The sequence below is a fragment of the Grammomys surdaster genome, unplaced genomic scaffold, assembly GCF_004785775.1.
Source record: "Grammomys surdaster isolate TR1022 unplaced genomic scaffold, NIH_TR_1.0 769, whole genome shotgun sequence".
Lineage (NCBI taxonomy): Eukaryota > Metazoa > Chordata > Mammalia > Rodentia > Muridae > Grammomys > Grammomys surdaster.
Window position 1 is genome coordinate 243,167 of NW_021605188.1, and position 11,692 is coordinate 254,858.

The 11,692-nt window shown below is 35.1% G+C and overlaps 1 protein-coding gene across 4 annotated transcripts in view; it reads right to left on the minus strand.

The window, feature by feature from the left end:
* The window catches only part of LOC114633877 (vomeronasal type-2 receptor 116-like), a 58,117-nt gene extending 51,492 nt beyond the window's left edge, over positions 1–6,625 (minus strand). For 2 of the 4 annotated variants that reach the window (XM_028782489.1, XM_028782487.1), the window contains exons 1-4: positions 6,420–6,625; positions 3,480–3,762; positions 2,321–3,124; positions 1,068–1,292 (exon numbers count right to left, since the gene is read on the minus strand). In XM_028782489.1, coding sequence (XP_028638322.1) covers positions 1,068–1,292; positions 2,321–3,124; positions 3,480–3,762; positions 6,420–6,625 — 1,518 coding nt within the window. The remainder of the gene's footprint in view (positions 1–1,067; positions 1,293–2,320; positions 3,125–3,479; positions 3,763–6,419) is intronic. The other 2 variants (XM_028782490.1, XM_028782488.1) reach the window with 2 other exon arrangements.
* Positions 6,626–11,692: the final 5,067 nt, after the last annotated feature.

The window sequence follows — 11,692 nt, forward strand, 5'->3', positions numbered from 1 at the left end:
TAATATGGACATATAATGTCCCATATGTCCATATATGGGACATTAAAAGATATGGCTATAAATATTCCTCTGATAACCAGCATTACTTAAAGATTTCAGGGACATTTTTATTTTATATTACCATGCAATTCATTGAATGTCACAATACAGTTATACATCATGTAATATTATATATGTAACACTCAGGCTGTAGCAATTTTAAATTTTTCCTTCCTCAACTGATTAATCAAAAAGGAATGTTTATTTGGCATCAGTTTCTCTATAATGATTTATAAATAAAAAAAATAAGAACATTGAGTTGTATGGAGAGAGAAGGTAGGCAAATCAAGGACGAGTTGTTTGATGAGTATGAACAAAATATGTTATATAAGACTCTCATAAAATTAATGAAGTTTTCCTAAGTTTAAAAGAAAACCTTGAACCCCCCCCATCCCATCGACCTCCTACCTCTATGAGCGAGCTCCCCTATCCACCCACTCACTCCCACCTCACCACCCTGGTCTTTCCCTATGCTGGGGCACCAAGCCTCCATAGGATCAAGGGCCTCCCCTCCAACTGATGCCAGATTAGGGAATCCTCCACAGAGAAGGGAAAACTGGGAATGCTGGTGATATTTAAAATGTAAATAAATAAAATAACCAATTAAATTATATAAATTAAAAAAAACTTTGAATCTGGAGAAAGATTTCTGTTAATAAATATGTGCTGTAGTTAATTAGACTATAAATATGCTCAAACAGAATCAGAAGATTCTGTGATTTATATATAGTTACAAAATTTTAATTATATATATGTGTATATATATATATTACTGTACATTTAAAAAATATCTTCCTGTGTCATGTGGTTGAAGAGGCGTGTGGGTGCAACTGAACATGAAATCCAGAGGCCTTTGATCCCTATGACCAGATTTACATGAAATTGGGAGCTATCAAATTTTGGTAATTGGAACGGAGGATGGTTTTTGGAAAAGAAGCAATTGGTCTTAACCACAGAGCTATTACTTCAGTGCCTCGTATTTTACAATTTAGATATTCTGAAAAAAATAAAAATTGTGGTATACCCACTGATGTTCCTCCTGTGGCCCACTCCAAGTCTTCAGATATGTGAAGTTGCTTACTCTGTGGGAAACAAGGAAAATAGCTTCCTATTTTCACTTTTAATCCAAGGCCTTGTGGAAAATTCCAAATGATGAAAATGTCATAGTCTGCACATTGATTTTCCCTGTGATTCATGTTCACCAGTTCTCCAACAGGGTTAGTAAATACTCTGGTTTTCAGCATGGAATCCACCTAAAGGAGATGCATCATTAGATGCTTACATATGCATATCAATAAAGAGAATGCCAAATTGAGAATTTTCTCTAATTTTTTTTAAAGACTTTCAGAAAAGATGGCTGTATTAACGTAATCCTGTGTAGTAAAATACAATATATCTTATGGATAATTAAAAATTAATATATTTAATAATAATGTTCGATGACAAAATGTGCTAGAAAAAATTATTACCAGATATCAAGTAACATGGTGTGTGTTTGTGTGTGTGTGTAGTGTGCACATGTTTGTCAAAAATACTTTGTAAAAAAAGGAAGCAATGTATGTGCGAATGAAGTGGAAGTCTGAATGTCTGCAAGTTGTGACAATTAAAAATGGTTCTGGATGTTTCATGTATATACAGTATACATGTATGAAAACACCCAAACTTAATAAAATGTGCAGTCTTAGTCATTTATGGTTTTGTAAATAATTGTTAGCTTAAATGAATAAGTATTAATCCCAGCTCATGTACCTAGTGGTTTTTTGTTGTTGTTGTTGTTTGTTTGTTTTGGTTTGTTTTTTTTCGAGACAAGGTTTCTCTGTGTAGCCCTGGCTGTCCTGGAACCCACTCTGTAGACCAAGGTGGCCTCGAACTCAGAAATCCGCCTGCATCTGCCCCCCAAGTGCTAGGATTAAAGGCGTGTACCAGCTCACGTACCTATTCTTGAGAAATTATTCTTTAGAAAAATATTCTAGCCTAGTCATCACTTAAGACTTTTATGATAAAACTCTTGGCTCCTATTTTAAATTTTGAATTCATTTGATGAAATGTTGAGACACATGTTAACAAAACTCCCTGATATTCATAAAAATGTATTGTTTTCATTTAAATGTTGTCCTTGTGTATGATATTCATCCATATAAAAGATTCATTAGGGAGTTTTGTAGTGTAGAAATCTTTCCACTGAGAGAATAATCTCTAACAAATGTACAGTTGTTTCTCAGGGTCCATTTAAAAGATCACATTGATTTATCTAAACATAATAAAATGTAAGAAACTTTACCTGTTGACAGTCAACGAATACTCCCTTGAATCCTGCAATTTTCTGAGACTCTACTTGTTGAAGAATGAGTTCATGGTAGGTGTGGGCCACAGCATAAATCGCATTATACAAATTGTAACCTTCATCACTCAGGACCCTATCATATTTGTGCAGTGTTGTCCATTCTAATGTGTTGATGAAAGTAAAAGTATCCATTTTATTGCTGTTCTTAGAGATTGAACAATTAAAATAATTCCACCCCAGGACAGAGTCAGAAATGGCTGCTGGGTATTTGTCAGTGTTCATTGTTTGCAAAAAATTCCTAAATTTAGCAATCTCACCTTTGTGGTGTGCAAAAGTGACAGTTCCATGAAAGAAATCAAGGCTGAAATCTTTTTTATTTGTGGTGACATCCCATTGTGAGGTTGTGATCCAGATTCTCTGTGCACCTAAATATGCCCATCTTCTAAAGCTGACTTCTAAAGTAGAGTTCATTTCACCATAAATGATAACAACCCTTGCTGTTGATGTCATAATCTGTTTATCATATATCTTAGCCCTTGTCATGTATATTTGCATGGTTTCTGGGATCACATTCACAAAAGCTAAACAGATCCCATGCCTTTGCATTTCTTCTCTCATGTCTGAGAGAAACTGAATACCCTGGTCATCATCTGAGATGACCAGTCCTATCCAAGTCCAACTAAAATGAAGCATCAAGGAGACCATGCCATGGGACAAACATGTGTCCTTGGTGGCTATCTGATGGACATAGGGCAACTGGTCATGGTCACTTAGGTTAGGATTAAATGGTCCAAAGAAAACCTAAAGGATGCAGAAGAGAAGATGAAGCATCCACATGAGGAATATGACTTTTAGGATATTTGGACTTACATACAGGTAATGTTACTCAACTTCAGAACTCCTGTTAAGGATAATAAGATTATAATATAAATATCATGTATTACTCCTATTAGACTCTAGACTATTTCTGACAGGTCTGAATGTTCTAGAAAACAGTTTTCCATATATATATATATGGAAATATATATATGGTGTATGTGTGTGTGTGTGTGTGTGTAGCAGCACACACATAAATGCATGCTCTCCAAGTTTTGTTGTAGACACATGCAAATGAAATTTAAATGTTGCTAAATCTTCCAGTGTTATACCTTCTTACCTTTGGTGTCCTAGAATAAATTGCTAGTTTTAAGGATGTTTTCCATGATGGTCCTGTAAGGTCGACATCACACCTTGGCTCTAATCCACAGATATAATTAATAAAATTCAAACTATTGTTTTGTTGTAAATATACTTCATCCAGAATTCCCAATGTATCTTCACATTGGCCAAAAACGATTGAGACCATCAAAGACATGTTGGGTAAAAGATAAGGATTGTTGTTGATCTCCTCAGTAGCAAAAAACATAACCAGAAAAAACTCATATTTTCTTGCTGGTATTCTAGAACAAGGCATAGTGATGATTAAGGGAGGTGTTTAAAACATAAAATTTCAATTGTAATAATGTTTGTAATATGAGACATGCTAAATTTCTGTGTAAATGTCTTGAAATAAGCCTCATAAATTAGAGATCTTTAGAGCTCCATACAATTTAAGAATTCATAGATGTAGGGCACTATGATATGATAAATTTTGTATTCGTGAAAATTCTATAAGGTTATTTTATCTCTGTCATCCTTGAACTATATTCCAATCCTATTGATTAAGACTGCTATAAAATAACTTTAGAGTTGTAATTCCACAGATAAATAAAAAAGCATGGCTTAAACCACATATGAAAGATATAACACATTCTCCTTAAAATGTTTTATTATCTACATGCAATTTATACATCAAACATATTAATAATATTGAGTATTTTTAGAATCAAGTAATACATCAAACATTTGTTGAACTTTTACATTCATATCGTTTCGTAACCTAAAAATATCATTAATGTATATTTAATAATATCTACAACTGAGACTCCTATATCTAACATTGAGTCCTAAATTGTTTCAAAACATACACTATATTCTTTGGAAATTTATTAAAAGAGCATAAAATATTAAAAAGGAATCATTAAAAATTATATTCGAAAGCCCTTATATGATATAGTGTGAGAGTATTCAGGACATATTATATATCTGTGTACATTGTCTAACAATCAGTTTACTTAAAATGATTATCAGTGTTTCTAGCAAAGAAATTATTTTATCAGTAAGAAAACTTTACAAATTTAAAATTGCAAAAACTAGTTTCATGCACAGTGAAAAAGGTATCAATAATATTTCCATGATGTTTGTAGAACATGACGTTAATATTTTCAACTGTTAATATTCCACAAACAGAATAATTATTTTAAGATATATTTTATTTAAATTGATTTATCCATTTCATAATATACATTATGATACAATATACCACATAACCAGAATATTAACCTTTTTGCTCTTTTACTCATCAATTTAATGTTACCTTTTAGTGTGTTGTTACTATGTCCATTTTGTAAAAAAAAGGTATCATATTTCTCTTAACACCTCAGTCTTTGTAATTCTTTGAGAACCTTTAAGTGATATCTGAACACAGAAATCTTCTCTCCATATGAAATGTGTTCATCTGGCCCTGCACAGCTGGCAGATTATCTACTACTATTAATGATTACCTCTCATCAGAAGTAAAAATGGCAAACGTCCTCTCTTGATGAAATTTGCATTTTTCAATTGGAGTGTTTGGAGCTAAGTTTTTCTTTTGAAATCCGAAAAGTGCATTGGTCCAGTTCATATATTTATAATTTTAAACCTAATTATGCCTTATAAAAGTGTCACCAATGAGAATTTCCACTATTTTTCTAATGAGGTGTAGGATAGTACAGAATGCATCAGAAATGAAATTCCTAGTGACCTAACACAGAAGAATAAAAATGTGAAGCCACCATCACTATCAAAGTGTACACAGTGTACTGTGGCTAACAATTGGGAAATATATTCATTAAATCCCAAAGACATGAACATTGAATAAGAGATGGAATGAAGAGTCAAAGACAGAAAAGCACAGGAAACCTCGGTTCACAGAAAAAAAAAAAAAGTAGTCCCAGGCATATTGATTAACTAAAATGTGAGTGATTTCAACACTCCTTCCCTCATGATCAGCAGGCACAAATGATAACATCTCACACTTGGGATCTCAGAAGTATGTAGCTACATTAAGAACAGGTTCTTATACACAAGAAATATATTTCTTCTCCTAAATTTTCTCTAATGTTATATTTATTCAATAATGAATAGATATATTGACCATGTATCTTATACTGAAAATAAACCTAATATGTGACTGGGCATTTGCATAATTGGACCAAAAGATTATTCTGGTAACAGAATATGAAACCTGGCAGTCTTTTTACACATTCAGTGTCGACTCCAGAATGGCAGGAGGGACTCATTTAAAGACTATTTTAAAAAGCAAAATATATATATATAATGTTATATTACATTATATCACAAGTTATATATATATATTATATATTATATATTATATATATAATATATATTCATGATATAACTTGTGATATAATGTAATCACAATGTGTGTAATGTAATGTATAATTATATATTATATATAATGTCATTCATGTAGTCTGGTAGAGAAGGCCCACACATACACAAATATTTCAATATCTGAATGTATGTCCAATTTTTGGAGACCAAAAATTGATAACCTTTTTATGAAGGCATTTAGATGCATGCTCATATAAGAATCATTGGCAGACAATAGAATATAGGCAGTGTTGTAGTCTCTTCATATTGAGCTATTTCCAAAGGTGATAATTGTGAATTCAAAGTAGATGAAGAGACATCTTTCAACACATGATATCCACAAACACTCAACAGAATCTAGTCTCTCTCATTGTTCAGTATTGTGAACTGGAGCCCAACGTAGTAAAACTAAACTAAACTGTGACACATTTCAAAGTATTAAAATAGTCATTGATGTAATAATTAATTTTCAGTAGTTCCTAAAGTTACAGGGGAAGAACAGAACAAATCCCTACAGTTTGTGTATACAGCTAAATATTTCTAATTCATGACATTGAAGCAGGAAACAAATTTAATGACTTACCTAAAATCAAAAATTTGACTATAATAATTGTCTTCAATAGCTTCCTCCATTGCCAAAAGCATAAAACCACAGTCACTTCTCAAATCTCCATAATTATCTTCACTATTCTTTATCCTCCAAAAGCAACTGTGTTCAGTTAAACAGCACAAGATGAGAGAAAACTTCAGGAGCAAAGAGGAAATAGTGAAACCACACAGCTTCTTCATGTCTGCTAGGATCTAAGATGGAGTAGTTGTGAAATCTGTTTTATGCAGACAAACATCACACACATACACACACACACACACACACACACACACACACATCTACACCTATGTGTCTGTTTTAAGGCTATCTACCTAATTATATTCAACAATTCCTTTCCATTCATCTTATGTCATGCTCCCTGGATACATTGGGAAAATTCTGGCCTCAAGCTCTACATCTGAGGTCTAAAAAGTTTTGATCAAAACTTTTCTGAAAACATGTTGTGAAGATCATGTTCTCCATCCTCAGGTGCTATGATTTCATTCATATCTATGGCATAAATATTTACAGGGACTGTTTCCTTCTGGACAGCATGGACCAGACCAGGTGTCAACAAGCCATATGTATGAACACAATGGATTTCATCAGAATTTCCATAGTAAGACAAAAGTTGAGATGGTCATAAGTGTTCCATATCATTAGGACTTTGAGTTTAATCATGGGACATTATGTCTTCCATTGTCCAATGTAGGGAAGGACAATCTCACATGCAACATTGAGCCAGAAGTTGAACATTCTGTCTGTTGTTCTTATACTGTTGCATGCTAGTCATGTTTACAAAATCTCCTCAAACTTCCTGTGATTCCTGTCATCTCCAGAACATGTCATCATGCTGAATCCAATAATGCCTTGAATTATAGAGATTCAACACCCATCCTGTCCAATATCATTACCTGCAAAGACATTCACTGAGTTATAATGCTGAAGTCTTGCTTGATAATCAGTCCCTGGCAGTCAGTGCCATTTGATGAAACATTTCTTTGGTTGATGTTTGTTCACACCTCATAAAGAAATTTGAAAACAATTTCAGACATTTTACTTAAAGGAATGAAAGAAATTAGGTGTCATTTATGAGAGAGAATTTTATTGCTAATGTTAGTATATACCTTATATTTTTCATTTTTGTCTAGTTGGTATGTTTTGATACAGTCCTGTCTTGGATTACATTGCAAAAACACAGATGTATGTCTCTTATGGTCATCTATGTAACTTGGTTAGATTAAAATTAGTGACACAGATGGAGCATTGAATTGATGTGTTTTTTTTAACTACCTTATATTTTTGTTCTTTTTTTTTTTTTTTTTTTTGGTTTTTCGAGACAGGGTTTCTCTGTGTAGCCCTGGCTGTCCTGGAACTCACTTGGTAGACCAGGCTGGCCTCGAACTCAGAAATCCGCCTGCCTCTGCCTCCCAAGTGCTGGGATTAAAGGCGTGTGCCACCACCGCCCGGATATTTTTGTTCTTAATATCCACACTGACTTAAGTGGAATCTTTAACTCCATTTTTTGTAGTAGTTGGTATGTCACTGGCTTATAGTAAAATCTTGCTATAGAGTTTATTGTGTTAGTTACTATGAATAAGAATTTGTTTCATACTTTGGTTGAATTATGAATTTGTCAGTTTAAATATTTTTAGTACTTTTGCAGACCTATAGATTGTGTAAATTGAGTGTCTTGTTGTGATATTCTATGCTTTTTGTATACTGGGTGGTAATACCATGTCAAAAGAACTGGAAATGTGGATGGAGGCTGACTCTTCACTCCATTGTGCTCAGTCCAATACTTGGCCGCAAGCATCTGCATATGTATTGGGAAGGGTCTGGCAGAGCCTCTCAAGAGACAGCTATATAAGGTTCCTGTCAGCAATCACTTGTTGGCATCAGCTATAGTGTCTGGGTTTGCTGGCTGCATACGGAATAGATCCCCCGGGTGGGGAAGTCTCTGGATTTACCTTAGACAGGAGCAATTCTGGGTTAATATTTTTGAGATGAATGTGGGGCCCCATGCCTTAACCAGGTGCAGAGCCTAACCTCTGTCTCTACGGGTTCTTTCTCCCACTTTTTGGTTATTTCAGCTAATGTCATCCCCAATGGGTCTTGGGAGCCTATTTCTTTCCTAGCATCTGGGACTTTCTGGTACCTACCCCCAGTTTCCCATAACCCATTGCTACACACCTCTCTTCAATTTCCTGATCCTCTGTTCATCTCCCCTGTCTCCTCCCACACCTGATCCTGCCCCCCTTTCCCCTACCCTTCCTGTCTTCCTCCAAATTCCCTCCTACCCTCTAACTCCAGTGAGTATTTTGTTCCCCCTTCTAACTAGTACTGAAGAACCGACACTTTGGTCTTTCTTCTTCTTGAGCTTCATGTGTTCTCTGAGTTGTATTGTGGGTATTCTGAGCTTTTTTCCTAATATCTACATACTGTGTGTGTTGTTTTGTTACCTTGCTCAGGGTGATATTTTCTAATCCCATCCATTTGCCTAAGAATTTCATGAAGTCATTGTTTTTAATAGCTGAGTAGTACTCCATTGTGCAAATGTACCACATTTTCTGTACCCATTTCTCTATTGAAGAACATCTGTGTTCTTTCCAACTTCTGGCTATTATAAATAAGGCTGCTATGAACACAGTGGAGCATGTGCCTTTGTTGTATGTTGGAGCATCTTTTGAGTATATGTCCAGGAGTGGTATAGCTGGGTCCTCAGGTGCTACTATGCCCAATTTTCTGAGGAACTGCCAGACTGATTTCCAGAGTGCTTTACCAGCTTACAATCCCACCAGCAATGGAGGAGTATTCCTCTTTCTCCACATCCTCATCAGTATCTACTCTCACTTGAGTTTTTGATCTTTGCCATTCTGGAGTGAGGAGAAGTCTCAGGGCTTTTTTTTTTTATTTGCATTTCCCTGATGACTAAGGATGATGAACATTTCTTTAGGTGCTTCTCAGCCATTTGAGATTCCTCAGTTGAGAATTCTTTGTTTAGCTCTCTACTCCATTTTTAATAGGATTATTTGGTTCTCTGGAGACTAACTTCTTGAGTTGTTTGTATATATTGGGTATTACCCTTCTATTGGATGTAGGATTGGTAAAGATCTTTTTCAAATCTGCAGGTTGCTATTTTGACCTGATGACAGTGTCCTTTTCCTTACAGAAGCTTTTCAATTTTCTGAGATCCCATTTGTGAATTGTTGATATTAGAGCCTGGGCCATTGGTGTTCTGTTCAGGAAAATTTTCCCTTTGCCAATATGTTCAAGGCTTTTTTCCACTTTCTCTTCTATTAGATTCAGTGTATCTGGTTTTGTGTGAAGGGCCTTGACCTCTTTGACTTGAGTTTTGTACAAGGAGATAAGAACCGATCAATTTGTATTTTTCTCCCTGCTGAACTGCCACTTGACCCAGCATCATTTGTTGAATATACAATCTTTTTTCCACTGGATGGTTTTGGATTCTTTGTCAAAGATGAGGTAATTTGTGGGTTTGTGGGTTTAATTCTGGGTTTTCCATTCTATTCCATTGATTTACTTGCCTGTCTCTGGACCAGTACCATTTGGTTTTTATCACAATTGTTCTGTAGTACACTTTGAGGTCAGGGATGGTGATTCTCCCAGAAATTCTCTTATTGTTGAGAATAGTTTTCACTATCCTGAGTTTTTTGTTGTTCCAAATAAATTTGAGAACTGCTCTGTCTATCTCTGTGAAGAATTGTGTTGGAATTTTGTTGGGGATTGCATCAATTCTGTAGATTGCTTTTGGTAAGGTGGCCATATGTTGTTAATCCTGCTGATTTGTGAGCACAGGATATCTTTTTATCTTTTGAGGACTTCTTCAATTTCTGTCTTTAGAGACTTGAAGTTCTTGTCATACAGAGCAATAATGATTTTTAAAAACCTGCATGGTATTGGTACAGAAACAGGCAGGAAGATCAAGGGAATAGAATTGAAGACCCAGAAATGAATCCACATACCTACAGTCACTTGATCTTTGGCAAAGGAGCTAAGACCATCCAACGGAAAAAAAAAACCCAGCATTTTCAACAAATGGTGCTGGTTCAACTGGAGGTCAGTATGTAGAAGAATGCAAATTGATCCATTCTTATCTCCTTGTACAAAGCTCAAGTCCAAGTGGATCAAGGACCACCACAAAAAAAAAAAAAAAACAGATACACTGAAACTAATAGAAGAGAAACTGGGGAAAAACCTCAAACACATGGGCACAGGGAAAAAGTTCCTGAACAGAACTCCAAAGGCTTATGCTCTAAGATCAAGAATTTACAAATGGGACCTCATAAAACTGCAAAGCTTCTGTAAAGCAAAGGACACTGTCAATAGGACAAAGCAGCAACCAACAGATTGGGAAAAGATCTTTACCAGTCCTACATCTGAGAGCATTAATATCCAAAATATACAAAGAACTCAAGAAATTAGACTTCAAACAACTAAATAACCCTATTAAAAATGGGTTGTTTATAATAGCTAGAAGCTAAAAAGAACCCAGATGTCCTTCAGCAGAGGAATGGATACAGAAAATGAGGTACATTTACATAATGGACTACTACTCAGCTATTAAAAACAATGAATTCATGAAATTCTTAGGCAAATGGATGGAACTGGAAAATATCATCCTGAGTGAGGATACTCAACCACAAAAGAACACACAGGGTATGAACTCACTGATAAGTGGATATTAGCCCAAAAGTTCACAATACCTAATGTACAACTCACAGACCACATGAAGTTCAAGAAGAAGGGAGACCAAAGTGTGGGTGCTTTGGTCCTTCTTAGAAGGAGTAACAAAATACTCATGGGAGCAAGTACAGAGACAAAATGTCTAACAGAGACTATAGGAGGGACAGTCTGGCTGTATTGGACATATGTTCCTGACCCACCTTTGCTTGGCTGTATCCCAGATGGGACAAGCTGCCTCACCTCAAGTTTTTAGGCCTTGTGGGACAGAGAATCAAAAACAGACATTATAATGACTCTTGTATTTTTCTTAAAGATGGCCAATTATTCGTCTCAATCATGTACTGGTCTAGAACTCAATCCAATATTGAAAATAATAGTCTTCATTTGGAAGGCAGGATCTGCACATTTTCAGAGACATATTTGGAAGTTAGCTGCAGTTCTCTATGATGTTATGTTAGAAAGAGATAAACTTGGGACAGGATCTGGATTTCACACAAGGGTTAGTGTATGTGGTAAGGCTTTTGTAATTGTCAAGCTAAAATTGGTTTAGTCTCTTCTAC